General features: G+C 34.9%; 1 protein-coding gene across 13 annotated transcripts in view; it reads right to left on the reverse strand.

Moving 5' to 3' along the window:
• Window positions 1–25,595, reverse strand: part of PAM (peptidylglycine alpha-amidating monooxygenase) — a 654,400-nt gene that overhangs the window by 37,691 nt on the left and 591,114 nt on the right. For all 13 annotated transcript variants that reach the window (XM_050986801.1, XM_050986805.1, XM_050986802.1 and 10 more), the window contains 6 exons: window positions 23,686–23,743; window positions 16,645–16,732; window positions 10,170–10,255; window positions 8,396–8,479; window positions 2,004–2,052; window positions 1,463–1,530 (listed from right to left, as the gene is read on the reverse strand). In XM_050986801.1, coding sequence (XP_050842758.1) covers window positions 1,463–1,530; window positions 2,004–2,052; window positions 8,396–8,479; window positions 10,170–10,255; window positions 16,645–16,732; window positions 23,686–23,743 — 433 coding nt within the window. The remainder of the gene's footprint in view (window positions 1–1,462; window positions 1,531–2,003; window positions 2,053–8,395; window positions 8,480–10,169; window positions 10,256–16,644; window positions 16,733–23,685; window positions 23,744–25,595) is intronic.

Here is a 25,595-nt window from a genome sequence, read left to right on the forward strand (position 1 = left end):
ATAGTATCTTATATTTCTGCAGTGTCCATCTCAAGCTATCTGCAAAGAAAAACTAATAAAATATATTCCAGGTTACTTGAAAATTACTTAATCTGCTGACATATATATAAAATATTTCTGGCTGAAAGCCAGAAGAACTTCTTTCGGTGTACACTACTACTATTTAACAAGTAAAACATTTACTTACAGACTAGTTGAAGGTTGCTTAAAATAAACATAGCTATGGTAAATAATCTAATCAGGGAAAATTAAAATAAAGTGATATAATTCAAAACTGATACAATTTACAATGAATTCTTGATTATAAATTCCCTGACCTAATTTAGATTTAGACAAGAGGCTTTGTCACAGAAGTGGTGTACAATGTTTACAGGGTAGTACTTGTGTTAGGTGCAGTAACAGTAACTAAGGAAGAACCTACAGAAAAATCCTGGTGCCCTTCTGAGAGATATCACCACACTTCCTGTTTTAACAAATTTAGTGCTCCACTTAAGAGCTGTAAATTTGACTGAACATAAGAAGGAAGTTAGCAGCAACTACAGAACTGCTTGTTTGCCCTTTTCCCTCACCCCCCAGTTGAAAAATAAATTCCTACACTGATCAAATATTCTTTGGGATAGTGGAGGATTAATTTGGTGGGTTTTCATATCGGAGAGCAAAATATTTTTAATTTCAGTTCAAATTAAAAAATGTTTCAAGTTGCTGAATTTACTAAACAGCTGGAGTCAGCTGAGCATTTGACCACCTCATCGTATTTAGGCCGCTAACTGTGAATGGAACAAATGGTACTCTTGGTTATCTCCTTAAAAGTTTGGTATAGCAGAGTACAGTCAGTGTCCAACTTCCTTCAAACAGTACATCCCATGCTAGCCAAAGAAAGGATTTGGGGAGCTTCCAAGCTGAGGTTTGATAAAATTCAGGATTCTGAACAGAAACAGTTTGGAAACTTTTTATTACAGTTTGGGGTTTCTTTAGCATTTTGACCTTTTAACCAACTAGGACCTTTACTCCCAACATGGGAACAAAAATATTAAATAGCAGCTCCTTACTGGTAGAAATTCATTTTTTAAAACTGAATTCCTACTAGAATCACAAAAGTCATGAATGACATTTGAAGAAGAGTCCTAAGCAGTTTATGGCTTTTTAGAGGGGAGAGGAGGAATTAGAAAAAAGGTAGGGAATTTTTTATAAAATATAAGATGAAAATAAATTAAAGAAATACTCATTATTATTTGTGCACATTTTGTTCATACAGCATTGATTGTCTTTACTGATGTAGCCATAGGGAAACAGAATACAATCTTAAACATAACTACTTTTTTCCTCATTTGTTCAATCAGTCAAATAAATAATTTGTCCATCTACATATCAGTAAGTCGCTGTCAAATTTTCTTCCACAATAAGCAACAATAATAGATCAGATGCTGAAATCACATAATCACTTTGTAAAATGGTAACTCACCTTTCTTGCCTGGTGGTATGACCGTGTTCACAGACATCATAAGATACATTCCTGCAATCAAAGGCTGCCTGCAATGGAAAATGCAAGCTCTGGTAAACAAGCTCTATAAAACATAACTGCAAGTGACTTAATATCCAATACCATTTGATACCACCAATTTCCAAACATCGGATTACATCTGAAACAGGTCTCCTTAAAACAAAGCTGTTTCAAAGCAGTTCCCCTCTCCCTCTCTTTTTTGCTACCATTTCTAATGCATTTCCTGCAAAGTATGTGAAATAGGACAAAGCTATCATCTGCATAATTGCTGTTCTCATCCCAGATTTCTAAATATGAAGCTCTTAAACTGTATTAACCCAGTACTAATAGCACAGCTGTGTCAAGTTTCTTAGCAGAAATGAAATTTTTTGCAAATGGATAACACGACTTTGTAATTCTTAATATTGTGAAGTATGTATTATTTTTATTTCAAATGTTTTCAATGGAATCCACAATTTCTATTCCAATAAAAAAATGAGTAAGAATTTTTAAAAATACTCACTTTTGATGTGTCAGATGTAAAGTTACACCAGAGCAATCCTTGTGTTTATCTGTACAAATTGGAAAGTTTCATCATTAGCAACTGAATCCCTGCAAATTACTACATATTAACAAGATTTTTCTGCTATGTAAAAAATAACAGAAAAGAATACAAATTTTAATCTAACTGTGTGCAGTAAAATTGTTATACTTTGGAAATACTATTGAAATTTGCACAAACCTGATCATCTCAGTACTGCACTTGTAGAAATCCTAATACAAAGAACTTCGGTGGATGAAAACTACTGTACTAGAAAATTTAGATCTTTACAAACTAGCATCTGGGAAATGAAACGCTATCATGTTTACAATAGTAGAAAAAGAAGTTTTGTTTCAATCAAATTTATATTTTGATCAAAGTTAGAAAAATGAAAGGTTTGTGAAAAGCAATAATTTTAGAAATTAATAATGCAGCTGCCAGAAATCCTTGTAATGAAAGTCAGCAGGTGAACCTGATATACCAATACAGACAGCAATTCTACTTAAAATTGGATATCCCAGAAGGTGAGTAAAATAGCTAATTCTTTTGTTAGTGCACTGTATAATCATAAGCTGATACGTTTGACATTTTAATTTAAAGACCCAGCTGTCAGTTACTAAATTATAGCTGGCCATCTGGGAGTTCAATCTTTGCTCCTTTTTAAGCAAGTTTCTTTTTCTAATGTTCATAAAATAATAGCTGTAGTTAGAAGATGGATCTAACTCCAGAGTAAGTAAATAGAACATTCTGGAAAGATATTATCCAACAGTATATGTTTCAGATAAGAAAGAGATCAGAGTATCTATAGTAACAAGCAGTAATTTCTGAGAGTTTTTCCTCCCATAAATAGCCAGATTCCAAACTCAAAAAGTAGTGCGTTTGAACAGAAAAAAGGATAATAGCCAAAGTAGGACAGCACATGGAAACTTGACAGAAAACTTGACTTAAAAACTGTCAGTTCAGTTTTTCACACATTAGCAATTTCAGTCACCCCACATGTCACTAATAAAGGCTAATACTCAGTTTGCTTTTCACCATCACTGATAGTAGAATTTACAACAATTTGTTTTCACTATGTTCACAAAGTAGATCGGTAAATTAATATGTGTTATTCAATTGAAATAGCTCCTAACACAATTTCACTTTGTTCTCATAATGCTCATTATCATGGCTTCTACAAATTCTTTGTTACTCCAGATCTGAGCATCGTGATAAACACTTTAGGATTTAAAAACTGGAATCACTATACCACAGTTGCACCTTTACAAATAGCAACAACAACAAAAAAAATCGAAGTCTTCATTGTACACAGAAAACAAAAATAAGAACAGTAGCTCTTTCATCAAGATTACTTACAAGAATCAAGACTACCAAATCAAGAATCCGAAAGTGCCAAATAGACTAAGTTATTAGGACAAAAGAAGGGGAATGGTAAGAAAACATTCAAGAGAAAGAGAAACGAAACTCTTTTTCAATGATTTTAGAAAACTTCAATATATATATATATATACTGTTCATCCTTTCCCTCAGGCAATCCCAATACCTTAGTGTTTGCTACAAAGGTCTTTGTAAAGTCTCCTCTGCCTTACTCTCCTCACTTTAAACTAATTTTTTCTTATTTATGTAGCACAGGTGACACTCCAGAACTCAGTTTTTATAAGTTCAATATTGTTAGAACTCATGAATTTCAATGGAAATTGGATAATGCTTTCTCTCTGAACATTATTACTTAAAGTAATAAAATTTAAAATTTTAAAATGCAAGCAGTCATCTTGTGTCTCTCAGTTTTGGAAGTTTAGTTGAGAACAGCACCATTCTATCTTTTGAAAACAGCTGCAAAATTATTCCCAAGCCATCAAACTCATTTCATATTTGAAAACTTTAGCACTTACTAGGTTATAGTCATAAAAGTAGCACATGGGAGGAGGGGGAAAAAACCCTTGAATATTATTTCTGTTAGGTAATATTAAAGTATTTTGACACAATTTGAATTTTCAGAATATACAAAAAATAGTGACTGCATTTTCATTTAAAGAGAGCAACTTCAAAATGAACTGAAGATAGTTGGAAAGTTGCTACTAATTATTAGAATTGTTATATATAAGGCAATCATCTAAATCGGCATCAGGAGAAGCACAAATGAACTTCAAGTTCATTTGTGAAGTATCTGATCTGCAGTGCTGTGTTAAGAATGAAATAATGGATGCATACATTAGTCTAAACCTTTCAGGAATTCCTACAGTGCTTTATAATTCTGTTTGTAGTTATATTTAGCCATAACTGAACTAAATGTTTTTCTAACAACTACAGAGGGATGCTGGAACTGATGTTTCCCTGCCTCTTCTTCCTTCAGTTCACCTCTTGGAAACACTCAAAGCTTTGAACACTTCACCGAATAATGCTGACAAGTTGTGCTCTGCCTTTTATGTTCTGTGCAAGTATAACACAATCATATTAAATATTTCCTGCCTTTATTTACACATATCAAACAAAGCCAATGGTGCACATTACACTGGCTTCAGATTTTAAGGATATAATTTTTAAAAATTGGGCATGACAACATTGCAACGATCATTTGAAGTTTACCTGCCAATTAATGTTTAAATGTTTTCTAGGAGAAATACCTCAAATACTAGAAAAACTAAACAGTCTTTCAAATTGGATACTCACACCTGATGTGAAGGCAAATTATGTTAAAGAGAAACACTCTTTTTCTGTAAGCTGATTTTGCTAAGACTTTTGAAACAAGCCTGACAGGCTTTCTGCTAATCTGTCTATCCAGATCTACAGTCCTGAACTCTTCAATTACATGCATGATAATCTGCCACAGACATTGAGACTTCTAGGAACTCCTAGATACTTAAAATTTTATGGGTTTTTTACTCATAAAAACAAACACTCTTCAAAACCTACCTTCTTTGCACTCTGAGTATGGTGATTATAAATTACTGAGCACTGTGATCAAACTATTTATTCAGCTTCTTCACTGCTCTGTTTCTAGTATTTCATAGTATTTCATGGTGCTATACTCATTCTAGTCACCATGAATGAGTATAGCACTCATTCATGGTGACTAGAATACTTTCAAGCTCCCACTGCAAGAGTGGCACATTTTATGATGGTCCAAACCCCTTGTTATTTCAAAGTCAGCCCTTGATTTGTACCAGAATTTCCACATACTGTCTCAGAATTGGCTTTGCTTCACTGAAGGTAAGAAGTAGCCTCAAAGGTGAGCACAACCCCTGAGCAAGGCAATTCCAAAGCTAATGCCCATGGGGAAGTAACTTCGTACAAGTTATAATTATTGAGTAAAGAAATGCTTTACAAGAAATGAACTTGAGGTACAAGAAAAGAATGATACAAATAGTACTGCATTTAATATTGTTATCTAATATTGGATACATAAAACTACCTTAATTTGTTTTTTTAATGCAAGTCAAGGTGCTTGTAATTGCTGATCTGTTCACTCATTCAGTATCAATTCAGTAAAATTTATTTTTAAAAGTCTAGTATGAAATGTGGAATGAAACTGTACCTTTACTCAATTTGTGAAAAACAAAATGCAAACACAGACTCCCCAGTGACATTTTCGCAACTTGCTTTCCAAACAGAAAGGAGACAATTGTTGATCCTCGTTCAATATAAATTTTTTAACAGATGAAGACCTCATAAAGGTCACAGATGACTGATTTGCTAAAAGGATATAAAATTCATCATAGCCATGAATCTGTGTGAGTATGAAAAGCTAATTTTATTCAAGACGCTGGCATATTCAAGAGAATGTCAAAGAGAAGCACACCAAATCTTAATGTTCAGAGTAATGTTCAAATGACAATGTACAACTCACATTCTTATGAGGAAACAGATCTTTTTAAGACATCTACTAGCTTGGTGGTCGAAACTAATTGCTCTCCCCAAACCTAAAAAACCAGACCCTAAGACAACACCAAGAACTCTGCACCCCACTGAGAAATAATATGTTATTATATGCAATGTGAGTAATTATTGCAGAGTGTGATAGCAGAGAAAAATAAATCTACTCTCAGTGAAAAGCTGGTGGTTAAAATAAGCTGAGAATGCAAGAATGCATTGTTTATTGTGCAAAAAAGAGAGAGAACAAGAAAGGGAATGAAAAAAAGCCAAAGCTGAACAAAGATTAAAGACTCCCTCATAAATTTACTCCAAATATATTGACAAAGAATTATAAATTGCTTCAAACAATGCAACAGATACACACATACAAAATGACAGAATGTGAAAACCTTCTATTTCAGAATATCTAAAAGACCTTATCATTGATAATTTCTAAACACTTTGATTCTTGGTGATAACAATTATATTCTTACATGTGCTGGAAAGGACTAAGATAATACTATGGCAGATTAGAAACAACATTAATCTTTATTATACAAAGGGAAGGGGGAAAACCCCAACATTCTAGGCATTAGAAAAATACAGTATTTTTTAAAATTCAGATTCAAAGGTGCTTAAATAGAATAATAAAATAAGACCAGGATTACAACTGCACTGCATAACCCTACAGCCCAAGTTCAAAGCTGACTGGGTCCCCTTACAGACCTAAAGACGGCTAGATTTACTTCAATTTGAACTAGAAACACTTATGACTATATCAAAAGGCAGACAAATTTCTGACAATTTTTACTTGTTTACTTGTTTCCACTATCAGGCATAACTCCACAATAATTTTTGCTTTTACAATATAAAAGGCAAAGAAAATGAAATAGAGAAATCAATATTTTTCTAAGATGGCTCTTCACACATTTTTTTGTAGAATGTATTTTGTTTTTCCAGACAAAATTTTAATCTGTTTACTTTAGACAGGGTACAATAAGTTTTATTTTGTTATCTGAGAGTAAAGTGCATATCTAAATATGAATTCTTAGCTCAGGATTATAGGCAAGAAGAGATGGAAAGCAGAATTATTCTAATCTAATAAAATGTCCTAAACCTTCATAGTAGTGTTCAAAGATATTCAGTGCATAATTTTTAACTAGTTTCACAAGTGTTTTTAATTTCAGGAATAACTTAAAGGGATTTTTCTTGTAATTAGATGTCTGTTGATAATGACAGGCATAAGAATAGAGTCAAAGCACAAGAATACAGTCACTGAAGATCCTATGTAAGCCCATGCAGTTGTTGCAATTCAGAACAGAGGATATATGATGAAACATGCTCAGTTAACTTGTTATGCTTTCAGTAGTACATCAAGGATTCTGAAGTGTTGTTCAGAGTTTACCATTCTGACTTACAAGCAATTACAAATATAAAATATTTGACTTTATGTAGTAGTTATTTATGTATTAGCACCCAATTTTCCCTCCAACTTTACTTTTGGAGGGAAAAATGCTGTAGATAAAATCATCAACTCTCATGTTCAACTCTTCTAAAAAGAATATTCTTCATTTCATTAACCAGGTATTAAATTAATTCTGTCCAGCAAAGGGCCACGAAGATTATGAAGGAATTGGAGCATCTCTCCTTTAAGGAAAGGCTGAGAGAGCCTGTTCAGAGAGAGATGGATCTGAAAGGATGGTGCAAAGAAGAGGGAGCCAGACTCTTCGCAGTGCTCAGCGACAAGACTAGAGGTAATGGGCACACACTGATACACAGGGGGCTTCGGCTGAACACAAGGAAACTTTTTCACTGTATGGGTGACTAAGCACTGGCAGAGGTTGCCCTGGGGTGCTTCTACCCCTGAATGTACCTGACACAGGCCTGGACAACAAGCTGTAGGTGGCCTGCTTGAGCAGGGAGGGCATGGGTCAGATGACTTCCAAAGATTTGTTTGAATCTCAACCATTATGTGATTCTGTGAAACACTCAATGACAAGAACAACCATATTGCTATGCTTGAAATGAGCATTTCATCTTAAAAAAATGAGAATTAAAAATGCCAAGCCAAACAAACAAACAGAAAAAAGACACGGTCTCCACAAGTTGCATTTTTCCCAAGCAGAAATACTGTGACTGATTGGCTAGTGAATATTATCTACTAGCAATCTACTCATGTAAAATGACAGGTTAAGTGTATTCACATCTGTTTCAACTTCATTAAACAAAACACTGAATTATACATGGAAATCCCAAGTTTCTCCCCAAACTTAAAATTATTAATCTCCTTCTAGATTACTTTAAGTCATTTGCTCCACAGTTTTTGAAGAAAAAATGGCGTTCACCTTTCAAATATTTATAGAGATAATAGAGTATATGAAGTCAAGTTCATAGAGAAACTGTATTCCAAAGATGACCACTGATCTGTGCAAATGGCACTAACAGAAAAATTATTTTCTACAGGTAAATATTTTGATGATGTAGATGATACAACTTACAGAGCAAATTTCCAAAATGCATACCTCTAAATGCACTAACATCTCCATAGTGTACCTGGAGAACAAAGTATCTGCTACCTGTTTCTCCTCCAACTCTGAATCCAACACCTAAAAGAAGGAAAATGTAAACTTTTCAGAAAAAATAAAAAGTAAGATGATTCACCATCACTGACAATTTAAAAATATAATACAAATCACTTTACTGGCTAAGAGTGAATGGGTAGAAAATTTCAAACATCACTGAAGAAAACTTTGTCCTGAAACCCAGGAAAACCACCAGCACATGGTCCCAAACAGACTAAGAAGCTAGGACCATAACTTGATTATGAACAAGCATCTGCTTTACGCGGAGAACTCTCTCAATCAAAGAACATTAATACAGATTTTTTAAAAATCCAAAATAAAAATGAAGTCTTACTATCCACGTAGGATTTGGTGAACCTTTTATTTCTCATACAATCTCTGCATGATATAAACTAATTAACACTAACTTACTAATAAGACATTGAGAATTAGAAAAGAAAAAGGTCTGCAGTAAAATATTTTTAGATTTAAATTAATATTATATGCAGAAAAAAATCTTGAGGAAATTATGCACATATGTTACTTGATGAGAAAAGCAAGTACAGGCACAAAATACAATAGAGAAGCTTGAAATAATCTGAAAAAATGAAATTGCAAATTATCACCATCATGAAAAGGGATTTCTCTAAACCAATTCTGCAATGAACATTTTTCAAAAGAAGTAGAAAAAAAAATTTCTTTGTATTTGGTCACAGTAAAATGCAAAGCCACCTTATAAATGGGCCTGCAGCCTCTCTGTCCACAAATGTGGAATCCTTACGAATACTCCCGACAAACCTTGTATTTTTGCACAGCTTTCCAACAAGAAAAGTATCAACAGCTGGGGTTTAACAGCAAAACTTTTATGTAATATTTTAAGTACAACAGAATCTACAGAACAGTATCTACAGAATCCTCCATGTAACAACTTTTTTTAAACTTGACATTCTGATAATCAAATCAAATAACATTCATGTTGGTAAGTGAGTAAATGGCTTATTTAAAAATGCATTTTCATTATATTGCCCCTGGCTATGAAAATGGGCAGTAAATGATGAAAGAAAAAAATACTTAGAATTCAAGATATTTTCAGATCAAGGCTATACAGATGGTAGATATTTCTAAGACTCTTAGTGGTTATTACAAAGAAGGACTTCACCCTATTTTCCAGACATACCACTCCGAGTAGCTTAAAATGTTTTGATTTAATTCAGTAGGGTTGTCTATTATACAAGAAAATGGGTATACAAGCATGCTGCTCAACTGCATCAAAGCATTAAAAATGAAAAACACATTAAATTTAAACATTAAAAAGCCAATGTTTCAACTGAATTTGTTTGTGCTTTCCCAAACAAATAAAAATATTTCAATGTAGTTTGCGTGCTACTGAAAGATATGTAAATGGTAACATTCTAGTAACATAGAGTAGGAAATTCAAGACTAATGCTATATAAAAATAATCAGTATATTATGATATTTATCTCTGTCATTTTTATCCCTATAAAACCCCTATAGAAACTCATAATGGTATAGCAAACAGAACAAGCAAAAACCCATGTATATTGGCTAGCATAATACATTTCATAGTTAATTAGGTTGATATTTATACAGCTTCTATCAATTAGACATAATAAAAATATTACAGGATGTTCTTAGATATGCCAGGTTCTTACTTCCATGTCCTCCTTTTTCCCCTGCCCCTGCACACAAGAACTCCACATTAAAGGGTCAATACCTTTGGGCAGCTTGGTGGGTGGAGCATTTCTTGCCCAAGCATACAAAATGTTAGATTTATCTTTGCATGTTCCTTCATCACAGTCCCTAAAAACATGAGGAAAGAAAAGGGAATATAACTTTTAAAGTTCTGAAGACAGAAAACAGCAGGTGAGTTACATGCAAAATCACTAATTTTAAGATCTATGAAGATTTTTTTTAATGAACGCTAATTAAACACAGTTATGTTAATGCAGATTGCTTTCATGGATATTGGTATATGTTCCAATTTCTTTTATTTCCCTCCCTGCACATTAAGGCAGTGTTAGACAGTTCTGATGGGCCCTGTCAGCCTATTAATCAGTGATGGAAAAAATGAAGGAATGTTTTATGGTAACGAACGGTTTGAAAATTTCTAGCATTATTAAATCAAGTGATACAAAATGATGATGGCTGCCACATTTACACAGAGGAATATGACTCATGCACAAAGCAGAAAAAAACCCCCACCAAATTGGTTATTTAAAATTAATTTTAAAATCATTGTCAGAAAAAGTGATGGAAAGCTGTATATGAACCCAAAGACTGAAGGCACTCATGCCCTGTCCATAATGCAAGCTTATTGCTTTAAGTTAATTCTTATTCCACTGCACGATTTCTTCATTTTCAAAACAGAAAAATCACATATACGCATACACACACACACAGAAGAAACAAACACCAAAAAAATCCCAAACAAACAAGAACCAAAAAATGCCAACCAAAAAACCGAAGGGAAAACAAAAAGGAAAAAGAAGGGTTTTCCAAGTTAACAGGCCACAAACAGGTCACAAATATTTAGAGTAACAGAGAGCTTGAGTTGTCCCTAGCCTCTGCAGCTAGCACCCTGCAGGTGACACAGAGGGTGAAGAATGAAAGATTCCCAAAGACTGGTAAATTCTAGATACCTTAAATTTGCAAGAACTGGTAAGCCTGAGGCAGAGACACCACCAAGTCTCAATAGACAGACACAGTCGTACAGACAGCGCATTGTACCTGGACCACATCCAAGAAGGCACTAACTGCTATAATGTGGGTGTCGGCTGCATGATGATACACACGGATAATCAAACAAGGGACCCTAAGGAGCTTTCTGAACACCCGCCCAGAATACATTTCTCCCTCTTTATCCTGAATTCGGGAAAAGGATTATTTACAGGGTGTATTTGTATCTTCTTCCAACGGCAAAGTATCCATGGCCCTGAGCACGGAGTTTAGAAAGTGTGCAGCATACACAGGTGTGGCTTTTAGAAAGCTTCACCCTGAAACTATTCAGACTACATCAACAGTCTCAAGCCAGATGCAATGAAGGTTGGCGTCTATGCCAATATTTCATTCTAATCTATTTGTAAAGGCTCTGGTCTGTTTATCACTGCCTGTAAAATACTTGGGAAAACATTTGCATATGTAAGACATGGTTTCAGTCACCTGAAATTGTGGGGAAAAAAGAGTGCCACACAATGTGAGGAAGAGTATAAACACAAAAAAGACCAGGACATCTAGCAGATGCAGCTCAATCCTGTTTCTGCTGAGAACGGCTAAGCCATATGTGCAAATGATGATGATCCTTTCCAGGTATCTCTAAGAGATAACCAGCTCTTCTGACATGCATATCAAACCACATCAGCAGGATATCCCTTCCTTTCATCCCAGTGAGCTTTATTGTAGCCTAGCTACTGTATTTAATTCTGACTGAAAGCTCTGACATAATCCTGAGAGTCTCAAGAGAAAGGGGAACACACCACTTCTTTTTTAGTAGTTATACTCACAACACATATTTCTAGACCTTCATGACTAACTGTTTGGTCACCTTCCCCTTCAAACATGCCCACATACCAAAGGACAATCAAAACTTACTTCAAGATAAGTGAAATGTTTTGATGGATTCAGCTGCAACTGAAAATTATGCAACTTCCCAGTGCTACTATACAAAAAACCCATAAGACTTCATGGATCTAACCTAGTACTGAGCTGTACAACTTGGGAATGTTTTGAAGAGATTGTTTAGGAGGAATGCCAGAAGGAACTACAAGCACAGTCACAGCTTTACCACCACACTTTGGGCACAACTGCCTTTAATTCATATGACAGTATTTCTAAAAACACATTAATTAGGAAAAAGCCCTGTGCAGGCTGCTTCAAACTTTCTTCCAAGAAGCTACCAGAATGGAGGGAGAAGACTGCAGGGGACAAAGATAAACTACAGACACTGGTCTTTCATTTCATTTAAAAAATAGTTAACCATCTCATTTTGCCATCAATGATAATCTTGAAACATTAAGTTTTCAGAAAAAACAAACCTAGAGGAGATTGTAAAGAAGAGGTAATAAAATAAACAGATTGAAAAACAGGGAGCTAGTAAAAAGTATAAATTTATCTAACAAAAAAAGTCACTGAAATTCATAGCAGCTTTGCATACAAAAAATGAGACTCAAAACCAAGTAAGTGACACAGAATACTTTAAAAATGGACTATAGCTGCATATTATAGACTATTGCCTAAAAACTGATTTTGACTTAAAATTTGTAATTGAGTGGGGTAGGAGAGTGCTTACTGACTGTTTCTTGGATCTTTGTGGTTTTTGCAAACTCTCCTGGGCTTCCCAAAGACATTCTCCCCAGTCTTGGGTAAGCTCGAGAGCTGTTTTTGTTAATGACACTGAGGTTTTGATTGATTATGTAGACTGAAAGTAAAATATTTCACTATGTCAGCAAGATCAGTGTTTGGCTATCCCTTTAGCAAATTTGCATTGGTTATGGTAACAAATAACTTCTTTTATTTCTTTCTCTATTACACTGCGCTCCTGAATACTAATCAATACTTTAAAAAAAGGTAATTGAGGTGATTGATTAAGACAAATAATAATTTTTAGCTCTTGAATGTTGCAGAACATTCTGGGGCAGTGGCAATGGTAAGAAACTACACCTAAAAACACAATTCCCGCTACTGTCCTCACTCTCCCTCATGCAGTGAAATAAAAGTCCTTTTAGTCATGACATCTTTTGCAACCTCTACTGAACTATTGATGTCAAAGACATTTAAACCCATTCTTTCCTGCCAACAGAAACAACTGTCTGATAGAGGAATCACCAGGTGGCCATCTATGACCTGCAAGTATACATTTGTTTACATAAGATAAGTATTTAAAGTTGCCCTGCCTGATCTCAAAAAATTGGCTTTATCTATGAATCAGATAATTCACAAGAGATTATTTCAGTGTTAGGTTTGATGCAGCACAAGACTTGTCTTGCCAGGAGACTCACAAGTTCTGAATAATTCAACATTTTCTTTTAAAGCATTCAAGTGTATTCCTGATTATCTACAGAGAATCTGAACTTTTATCAATCAGTTCAGGCATGTTACATCCATTTCAACACAATTTGTCAGCTCAGGCAAAACTTGTCATTGTGGCTGAACTGTTTTTAGATCAATTATGATCAAGGAATAGAAGCTGCTATGCCATTTTTTTGAATGCACTGGGCAACACCTGAGGCAATGAGCCCTGGGAAATGATTTTTTTTTTTTTCCTGTGGAAAGGCCTGTGTATTTCAAGAAGGGAGAGCAACCTTTAGCATTTGTTCAGATAAAGATTCTACCACACTTCAGTGAATGTTGAAACCAGAACAGGTTCCATAAAACTTGAAAGCCTTTCAGAAGGCCAGGGACATTTGCAAGAATAGTGTCAAATCACCAGAAAAGGCAGCAGGCCAGATGGGCATCACAGATTTTGACCTAGTACTGCTATGGTCAAAGGGTAGCTAATCCCAACAGAGTTATCTGGATGCTTCTCATTCCTCCCCACTCAAAACTGGCCTGAATGAAACTTCACATCTCAGGAAAACTAATTTTGACCATTCTGAGCGTTCCTAACAGTCTATTTTTCCATAATACAACTAATCCACATCATTATGGCAGAGAAAAATTTTGACTTGAAAAAGAAACTAGAAGAAAAGAATCTGTGTGGCATGCCTAACTGAATCACAGCTGGCTCTGTAAAAATGTTGAGCATGTAAAAGTAAGGAGAGGAACCCTGCTAAGCAAGTCTTATTGTGGTCTGCTCAAACAACTGTTCCTTCCCTACTAGATGGAAGAGCAAGAGAAGTCATCATTTGCTAGCCTTCAGGTAACTAAAAGAAAAGCAAATAAACACACAAAATAAACAACAATGAAGACTCCTAACACACAGTCACCAGAATTACTTTAAAAAAATTAGAAGTTTCTAGCACTCTTTAGTCTATTTTATGTAGAAAACACATGATCATCTTTCTAGCCTTGCAAATAACTGCAGGTAGAGCAAGATAAAAAGCTGCAAAAACAGGGGTGTGAAATGATAATAGAGTGAATGAAGAGCTTTCATTTTGAAAATACAAAGCAAACACAAAACCTCAGAAAATACACCTAAAAAATAGAAAGACCTAATCAAAACCTGCATTTGAAAAATTGAAAACAGCAGATTTAAACACAACACTGACATATTCGGTCTGGCTCAGATGGAGTTAATTTTCCCCACAGCAACCCTCATGGTGCTGGGATTCTAATGAGTAGCTAGAAAGGTGTTGGTAACACATCAGTGTTTGGGAAAGATCTTAGGAGAGGTCACAGCCAGGCTGGGTGACCCAAACTGACCAAAGAAATGTTCCATACCATATTATGACCACTCAACAATCAAAGGTAATAGGAACAAAAGAAGGGTGGGGACACACACAAACACACACGTTTATAATTTATGATATTTGTCTTTCAGAGCAACCATTACTTGGGCTTGGAAGTGGCTTTGTGATGAAAAGAAGAGAATAAAATTTTTGTTTTCCTCCACTTCTGCACAACATTTGCTTTTGCTTCATTAACCTATCTTTACTTTGACTCATGACTTTTTTTTCCATCCTGAGGAGTGGAGGGATAGAGCAGCTTGGTAGGAACCTGATGTCCAGCAAAGCTCAATCTATCCTAACTAAAAAAGTATCTTGTCATTTGACAGGTAAGTCAATCAAGAACAAAAACAACATTAGCTGCCACACTGCAAAGGCTGTCATTGGTGAGTCCTCTGCTAGGAGAGTGAAAGCACAACCAGGGAGCTCAAACTACCTGAATTCTAGACTTAAAACAGGGATTTCAGTCTGATCCAGTTTTGAAAAACTTTGTGTTTTGGCTTTCGATCTACCTCTCCTACAACCTCAGAACATCAGTTAGTTGTGAATTAGGCATTGTCTCATAACTTCATCTCAACAGAAGCTCCTGATCAACCTGTAACAACATAATTCTACAATGTACAAATTATTCCAAGGCTCTATTAAAACTACTTCCAGAAATATGAAAACAGCACTAGGTCCAAGTACAATCTACACAGTTTTAAATAGGATACTTACCTGTTTTTAAAAGGTCAGAATGGAAAAGTTTTATGTTGGCATATTGTTCACATTAAAGTATTCAAGTATATTCAATAATTTGAGATAAAATAAAAAAGAGCACAGAAAAGCTGTGGGGAAAGAAATTTCAAGAATTTTCTGCAAGGAAAAGAAATTAATAGAAATTCTATGCTTTCAGTTTTACTTTGGTCTGAACTTCTTAAGCATCTAGTTTTCTTGCATAACTGTGTAAGATTATATTTTTAATATTAGAACTATTGGTTGCTAAGTAAACGGGGATAAGACTTTTGAGGAAAATTGTGTCGTGTATGTTTAAAATACTAATCAAATCATCTCCCTAAAACAGGCAATCAAAATGTTTTGGGGTATTTTTCCTGAAATTATATTATACTATACTTTAGTTCTAAATTCCAGGTCTAGTTACCTTTTTGGTAAATACTTAGAAGATATATTATGATTACACAACTCTATCAGAATACCTATGTTAAAATTGTTCCACAGTTCAGAATAATTCATACAACCTTTACAGCATCAGCAAAAATCCTCATCTGCTCTCTCATAAAAACCTACAGAAATTTTGCAAAATTACTGGATAGATGATTAATTTCTACCCACCTTCATGTTCTCTTCACATTGCCTCCACACACCTATTTACTGGCATTGGGTGCTTCCCTCTGCTCTCACTGCTTAGGCATTTTGAAGTGCAAATCAACTACCAAATCACTTGATAATCTTCTTTAGTTTATCCTTCACTTAGTTTCATTCTGAACAATCTGCTACATGACTTCATACAGAGAAGAGCAGCCAACTACAGTTTGAAGATTAGATTTCTTGGTATTCAATTACAATCTCTTTACTATAGCCTCTGCCTCCTCCTTGAAGACAGTCACTTAGTCATGAAGAATATGGAGGAGTTAGTTAACAAAAAAAAAAAAAAAAAACGCTTTAAATGTGGAAAGACTAGATTGTTATTCATTTCTTCTTCATTTCAAATTTTCCTGCTTTCCCAAGAGAATCTGACACTGGAAGAGGTTTAAGCAATTAAAACTGAAAAATAATTAGTTAATAACAAAAGCGAAATGCAGCTCTTACCAGTAATTTTCAGTAGAGGAAGGTTCATTACATCCAAAAAGTAACATGTGATGGACTGTGTCCATGCTGGCATGAGGCTTAAAGTCAACTGAAAAAAAATATGGCAAAACAAGTAAGCTATCTAACCTCACCATAAGTTACATAACCAAGATAAACTTGTGCCATTTCCCCCTGTAATACTACAAATAAGGCGAGTACATCTCCACCCATTTACTTGCCTTCTGCATTCCACTTACACATGTTCCTTCAATTTTCATTCAACAGCCTTCCTTCTAAGCTAAAACACTGTATGTACCTCATTTATTTATTAAGAAAAAGAAACTAAGTTCCTAATGAAAACCACTGTATACCCACAGAAATTAAATATGATACTAAGTTAATATTTCACTGTATCCCAAACCATAAAATTTTACTGTCACCAGTCTAATTGCTATCTACCTTTGAAATCTGCACTTGTGACTTAATAATACTCTTCTAATCCTTTTGTACTTCATAAAAAAAAACAAACAAGCAGTAAGTTACAGTAAGAGCAACTAAATCTTATGCATTAGTAATAGCTTCTTCCAGTTTTCTACCTGGCCTACATTTTTCCTGCATTTTTCTTGGGACAACAGTTCCAAGAAGGGATTGAGTCTCACTAATACATCAAATCCTTTGGAATGAAAACCAAGATTTGTTTAAAATCAGCATAATCTCACTGACAAAATATTTCTCATTATTAGAAACGTAGATGTGAAAGTTCACCTCTTAAAAGTCTGTTCTTTAAATTATGCCACAAATAAAACACTGCTTTGGTTTCTCAAGTACTTTGTTTAGCAAAGTAAAAATTTTATCCACATCATGGGAGTAATGAATGTGTAATGATGGCATTTCTAAAAGCATTTTACACTCTTATATTAGTACAGAAAAAATATGCTGTTGCAGGAATGCAATGGTTTTTAATCTTGGAGTACAGCAGAAAGTGTGAAGACAAGTTACTCCAGCCCCTACATGAACACAGACAGTGAGAACTCTCCAATTAACTGTCTTTTAGCTATTAACAGGGAAGGTGGTGAAGCTGCAAACATGAGGTTTATGGCACTACCTGCACTCAGAAATCAGTATTTTAATGCGGAGCTGTGGCAGAGTTCCTGAAATGAATGATGATGTGGGTTATCATCCCAGTTTCACAGAGGAGAAAATATCAATAGCTTCTAACCCAATTTCAGGAGCTGAGCTCTGTCTGGGAAAGTAGGGAAAACCAGTCAACAGTTAAAGCATGTAAGTAAGGTTTAAGCTTGAAGATAGGAGGTCAGACTGTAAAGAAATGAGCATGCCACAGCTGAGGGCTTGGCTTGGGAAATAAGAGATGTACCCATACACCCTGAGAAGGTACTTTGAGTGATATATATGAATTAAGAACTACTAAAGTTGCCAGCATTAAGAAAGTCCAGAGACAACCCAACATCTTTATTTTTCTAAAAGCAAATTCCTCTTATTTCATAGATAAAAACCTAATCTGTTTTATGGAGACAATTCTTGTTTTGATATTTTTATCAGTAACGATTAGTAGTGACATTATGGTTTATGCTTGCATGGCAGAGGCAGTGTCATTCTGTGGAATTCCTACCTTACTTTTCAGATGTTTCGAGCGTTTTAAGCTGCTGTTACCAATTGAGAGATTAAATTTCTGAAGGGGCTTATAAGCAGTTCACACATGTGAAATTTCATTTACTTTATTGTCAAAATTAATACCTGTAAAAAATGTGCTGTAAGTACCACTTATAAAGGCAGCCTTCAATAAAGGTAAAATTGAAGGTTAGGCCTTCTAGCTGCTAAAGCCACCACCTCTCCTGCTGCTTAATACAGTCTCTGTATCTTTTTATTTTTCTGCCACTCTCCTATTGCAAGTATTTATTCTAATGAGTGTTTCAGGAAGTCTTTTATTCGCTCCACATAGCACCTGTTACAATAATGTCTTAGAGCATGGACAGGACCTTCAAGCACTTTTAGAAAACTTACTACAAATACCTGACTAAATGCTATTCTCACCAAGAGGAAACAACGCACCAGAGCTAACAAAGCAAAATCAGATTTCTGGCTTACACTGTTTTAGCTGATCTACTTCATCATTGCTTAAGGAAGCATTGAAAAACCTCACAGTAAGTCTATGAGCTTAAGACAGCTTTGTATATGGTTCCCATACAGCTATTTTCTTAGCAGCACACTCAGGAATATAACTTTCTAAAGAGAAGGTTAAAAGAAACAAACAAAAAATCCAACTAAAAAATCCTGTGTTGCAGAAGACATACAGATTAACATGGGATTCAAACTAAATGCAGTACCTGTCACAAAATGAGAAAGTGGCCAGGATTTGAAGGGACCTTAAAGATCATCTTGTTTCAACCACCCTGCCAGGTGACAGGCACACCTCCCACTAAGCCAGGTTTCTAAGACCTCCATCCAACATGGCCTCCATCCCGTCCCCCCAGCAATGGGGCAACCAAAGCTTCCTTGGGCAACCTGTGCTTGGGTCTCACCACCCTCACAGTAAACAATTTTCTTCTAACAGCTAATTGGAACCTACTGTCTTTCCTCTTTGTCTTGTCGCTCCATGCTCTTTTAAAAAGTCTCTCCCCATCCTTCTTGTGGGCTGAAGGCCATAATTAGGTAACCCAGAAATCTTTTCTTCCCCTGAACAACCTCAATTGCCTCAGCCTTTCCCCATGGAAGAGGTGCTCCATCTTTCTGATCATCTTCGTGTCCCTGCTCTGGACTTGCTGCAACATTCCAGCACTCCCTGTGCTGGGAACTGTCACTACCAAAGGCTTAAGAAATATCAAACAGCAGTCCTGTTTTCCTAGTTGACAGCCTCCACATTTCACAGAATATGAACAGAATATTACTCAATACTAATTTTTTTTAATGCATGGAGAAGTGATACAAATAATTACTAATATAACAGCAGCAGCTATCGTATACATACTAAATTGAAGTCTTACCTAATTTCTTGATCAAGTACTACTTAGAACTACAAACTCAAAGAGAAAAAGGAATGAACAGAACATGATATCAGTTTAATCTTAACAGTGTGTACTTAAGCTATGTATTTAAAAAACAAACCTCTAATAAGTTAATTTTTACAAACAACAATTCCATTAAATAAAGTTGATAGATTTTTTTTTTAATATTAATGTCTTCTCCATTACAGAAATTTATCTCCATTAAAGAAATTTATCAATAATTCAGTGTCTGGAGTTTGGCAAATTAGGGAGACATCAGAGGCCTCCAATACAGTGATGACATCATTGCTTGGCAATAGAAAAGCTTATACATCCCATAGCAGAGTAACAAACCTAGAGCTTCTGAGTCCTTTATGGATGAAAAGTAATACACCATCTAATTACTTCAATGTTGCTAAATGTAGAAGGCTCAATTTCATTTCTACAGCACAATCTGACAGTGACCTATCATAAGTCAGTAAGAAAAGACATTTATTTACTGATCTCCCATGTACATTAATATAAGCAGGTGAAGGTAACAGTCAAGTATTTTGGCTGAGAGGTCAGACTAAATTTTTTTCGAGTGTCTGTAGAGTGTCTGTAGAGCATTTAGCTCCCTCTACAGTTTAGTTATGAAAAACTAATTTTTACCAATGCCTGCACCATTAAAGATTCACCTGAGTTTCTGGTTTAGCTATTTATTAATAAACATTAATCAAACAGGATGCAGAAGAAGAAAACCACAATGATATGTTTTTAAAATAAAACTGGAGTATACTTTCTTGGAAAATCACATATTAATCTCACTCGCTAATAACAGCATATTTATCTCCCTGCCATTTCACTTTCCAGGAGCAAATGGTATATTCCTAACACAAACCTAAACGTATACCAACAAACCTCACAAAAAATATTCTCCTTAATCAAATTTGTCAGTATTTACAGTCATTTGTGACAGAGAAACAACTGGTTCAAACAGAAATCTCAGCCTTGACAGTCTGATCCTCCACTAAAGAACCTAATACAGAAAACAGCATCAGCAAAGTTACACAGATGCATGCCTGAAAAAGATCCATGGGGCAAAACCTGCTCTAATTCTCCTTCCAGCCTGGCAACATTGCATTAAGTAAGAGTGATTGATTCCTTCCTCTGAAAATGTCTGAGAACTGACTCTGAACAAGTTTGTGAATTGTGGTACAGTGTGCCTCCAGTTTTGAAGTACCAAGTTATACCAACTGTCCCTGTGCAAGCATGAATGTTTACTGGTTTCCTTTAGGGAAATAGCAAAGTTGAAGTCTGAATTCAAAGTCCTTATATACAAATTTAATAAAAATACTGAAAAAAAAGTTTAAAAAATTTTTCTACTTAATAATAAATATAGTACTGACCACATACAACACAAAAAAAGAAGATTTCTCTGCCAAGGCTCTTATATTACACCAATATGCAACAAAAATATCTTGCTGCAGGTTCCATTATAGATCCTTCTCTTCCAAAATGTTTTGGAGGAAGGGAGAAACAAAAGTAAAAATAGGAAGGCAAAGTTAAAAAAAAGAAATGAATTAGCAAGTCTTGACGAAACTGTAAAGACAATTGGTCATAAAAATGTCTCTTTAAACCATAAAAGGAAAAAAGGCACAAGGTATTTTCTTAGCAAATAAATTGAACTGAAGGCAGAATATTGAGCTTTACCATCAAAATGTCTTAGGAATCCAGTTTATTGTTTCAGTTATGTGTATTCACACATCCTCATGCTGAAGCCCTACAGAACACACAGTCTTCTCAACATCACTAAACAGCAACCCAGTGACAGCTCATATGCTAGTTTTCCATTGTTTTTGTCACAAAGCAAAACAATATGTTTTAAGGAAAGCTCATTACACCATTTCTGGGCAATGCAATGAAGGTAGATCTAACTTAAACCATTAAAAATATAGACTGTATCCTTTCGAAAAGATGAAACGTTCTCTATGTGCCACTCTTCTGTGTTTATTTAAGCAACACAAAACCATGTATGCAAGTTAATAGTTTTCTACATAGCTATTTTATAAGGTAGGTCATTCCACATTCTTTCTACTCTCTACAGCTTGATATGATTGAGTCTACGCTTTCTCATCATCATGTAACTTCCATGGACTATGAAGATGCCAATTTGAGCCTTTTCCATGAGGAACAACTTCCAGTGAAGCAAAATGGAATGATCTCATATTTCAGACTAACCATATGTCTATTGACTTCCACCATACGTGGAAGTGACAAAAGAGTGAAAAACCAAAAATTTTCTTCTAATTTTAAAGCATACAACAAAAATCATATATATATATATATATGTGTGTGTGTGTGTATGTGTGTGTGTGTATGTGTGTATGTGTATGTATGTATGTATTATGAAAATGTGTGTGTATATGTATGTATGTATGTATGTATATATGTATATATGTGTGTGTGCGTGTGTGTGTGTGTATCTATTCCAAAATACATTTGTTTGTAAGGAATGATATCGTGGGAATACTTTAAGTTCACACAACAAGCTGGGTTTTTTACAGATTGCTCATCAAGTTCCTCTTACTCTTCAAAGCTCTACAAGACAACCAGAATGGTTTCTCTGTCCAGAGACCTTATTCTGCTTTGCAATGAAGGGTACTCAGGAACAGTGATCACTGGAAAAGTGACCAAATCCTGTAAAAATCAGGTGAAGATTACATAAAGTTTTAGGTCTGAAAAAAAAAACCAACATAAAATGGGTTGAATTGCATGATTTGCACTGAAACTTTGCATAACTTTTAAGCAAATTCTTTCAGTAGGTCCTTTTAAGCATCAAAAGAAGTTTATGTTCCTTTAACACAAGCAACAGAATTAGATGGGCAGCAACTTAACAATGCATTAAACTATGGATTTTTTCAACTCAGTGACACACTAAATAAAAGCTGCTTAAGGAGGAAGTTAGTAGTATTGCCTTTCTACAAATCAACAAAAGCAGAAGAGTCTATTGCACACAGCACAGCAAGCATAATTTATTCAAGAGTGAACACTCACTCCCTTCCTTCTATGCTAATTTTTCCTTCTGGGGTCATACTCACAACTAAAATGTGAAGTCAGATTCTCACCTCTTTAGAAAACAGATATATAGAGAAAGCAATGGAAAAAATTTAATCATTTTTCTTAGTTACTGTAATACAACATGAAAATCAAAAAACGATATTCTATCTTCTGAGGGATTTCCACAAGAAAATCCACATGGAACAACAATCAACAATCTCATAATACTCAACATCAAAAACTACACGGGATTCCCACCATGCTTTTATTAGCACAGATATCCTAAAATGCAACAAAAGTGTAAAGAAATAAAAAGATTGTTTCCTTTTGAACAGCTTATAGCATGTTCTGAAAGCAAAACTACCTTCAGCCAAACCAATAAGCCTTCTCTCTGCCTGAATGACTGTATGTTCATGGCAAAGCACAATAAAATTTTAACTACCACAAAGATTTACTGAACAGATGGTGTTCTTCTGCTGATTTATATGATGACAGCATTTGTAACACATTAAAATATTTCCTTCTACTTGTCAGCCATCTTATTCATGTCATGCCATTAAAAAAAAAAAAAAAAGAAGGAGAAGGTTTGGTTTCTCCTCCAAAAAAATCTTTCCACAGCCAACACTGACTGTAAGTACACAGGATTTACAACCTGTACCAGGAGGTAAATAAACAGTCTGCGCAGCAGTGCAGAATTAAGTACTTGGCCAGAGACAGAAAGCCAATACTTTGCAAATGGACTGTCTGGTCCTGACTGCCAGAGGCATCTGCATGTAGCTCCTTAACCGCTATTACTCATGAATCTTCTCAGATACAGTTTTATCTTCACTCTAAGTAACTCCCTCTAGTTTGTTTCCTGATTGGACAGGACAAATGCATTTTGGAAACTCTGACATTCAAAGATTAAGCTAATATCAAAGAAAAGTCAAAGTCAAAGAAAAAAAGGAGTCAAAGAAAAAAAGGAAATGTTGAGGTTTTTCCAAATGGCTTACTTAAGTTCTTTCAGTTAACCAATACTCACCTACATAGGCTTCATCATTCACTGGCAGGGGTACTGACATGCAGAGGTAGGTATCAGACTGTTAACAGAAAAGAGAACAGAAATTATCTTTAAATTGGAAAAATTTAGAATTTAAAGAATAGAAACAAAGCATCAAAATTCCCTACACTTTCTGAAAATGAATGTGGGAACAGTGAACAAAAGAGGATATATAATAGGACCATCTAGAAAAAAAATATCACGTACTTTACTAAGATACTTGGGCAAATATGAGTATGTTATCTGATTTACTATTCTAAGAAATAAATTCATTGCCACAATTTATTTACATGAACAGAGATCAGTCTATAAGGTTATCAAATTAGGTATTAAGTTGGTAGGTACACTAGCAACTATTTTAAACCTCTTCTTTCATAGGTGGTTTTTTTCCAACTTCTAAGGCTGTTTAGGAAAGGAAATGTATCATCTGCTGGAATTTCACTACACCCATGCACTCAAAATCTGACAGGCCTTCACTTTCATAAAGACATCAAAACAGATAAAATTCCTGCTATGAATAACTTCAAACTTAATTCAAAAGAAGACTCTGTGGATAGGCGTAAACAATTAAATGCAACAGAGAAGGAAGGTACAATGATGATAACAAAACATGATTATACACAGCAGTGATTTGCTCAGGTAAGAAACCATTTTTGGTGTTTTTGCTAGAAAATGGGAAGGATGAACAGAGGTTAACCGATACGACTGATGTCAATGCCTTTGTGTACTGTGATTACATGCATTTACAGAGCTAAAATACTAAAGCCTTCTAGAAATAGAAAATACTCTGTGCTTTTTATTTAACCTGGGTTCAGACGATTTAAAAAAAAAAAAGCAGCACAACCTTATATTCAAACTTTGAAAGAAAACTACTGCAATGCTTCACAGAGCAGTAGAAATTAAGCAGTTTTCAATGTCCATGTGCAATACCTGTGACAAAAGAATGCACAACTCAGGTATACACAGAACACCCCTAAGTCATGTAAGGGCTTGGTTGACATTCATGCACCCATAGAACAACTGCAATTATGAGCTCTAAGACAAATCCTGGCCCTCCCACCCCTTCAACATGCCCAGTAATTCATTTTAAAAAATGCAGGGTTTTTGGCAACCTTTCCCCCAGTCTTGACATTACAACACATGAAGAGAAGGGTTTTTTATTACGAATCTGAACTGACTGATCTCTTTGTATGTTTTTCCTAGCTGTACAACTCATGGCTCCTTAGGTAAAATCAATAACTCATGATTATAAATGCGCACCTAGATGAACTGAGAGTACTTTTCTTTTTTCTGATGGAGAAGTTTAATATTTTGCAGCAAAGAAGATCTAGTAGAAACCATATTTCTGTTTTGTACTTGCTGAAGTAACACCTCTTGCTTTAAATTACGTGTTCCAGAGGGGTTTTCCCCAATAACTTGAAAACCTCATTTTCTCTTCACTCCTTTAAAAACTGCCATCTGCAACAATGAGTCATCAACTACTGCACCACAACATACTGCACTTTTCAAGCATCTTCAGCCCTTTAAAAGAGATGTAGACCTCTTAATAATATATATATATATATATATAATTCTCTGCAATTAGAAAAACATTCTTTAATGATTCTTGCTTAATGAAATTAGATCAGAACATGACAGTGGAATCTCAATATTTTATGTGAATCTTAAAGTTAAGTTTAAAAATCTTAACTGTCTTCACTTTTACTCACTTGGTTCAGCAGGATATAATACACTTCATACCTTAAAGAGTATAAAATCATAACTTGTTTGTAATAGCTTTCATGGAGTATTTTGAGCATTAAAAATACTGGGTCAGAAAGTACTACCCCTTTTTATCTGCTTTTTGGTTGTTTTCACTCAGCTTGCTGAAACTACAGCAACATACAGTTTAA

The sequence above is a fragment of the Serinus canaria genome, chromosome Z (assembly GCF_022539315.1).
Source record: "Serinus canaria isolate serCan28SL12 chromosome Z, serCan2020, whole genome shotgun sequence".
NCBI lineage: Eukaryota > Metazoa > Chordata > Aves > Passeriformes > Fringillidae > Serinus > Serinus canaria.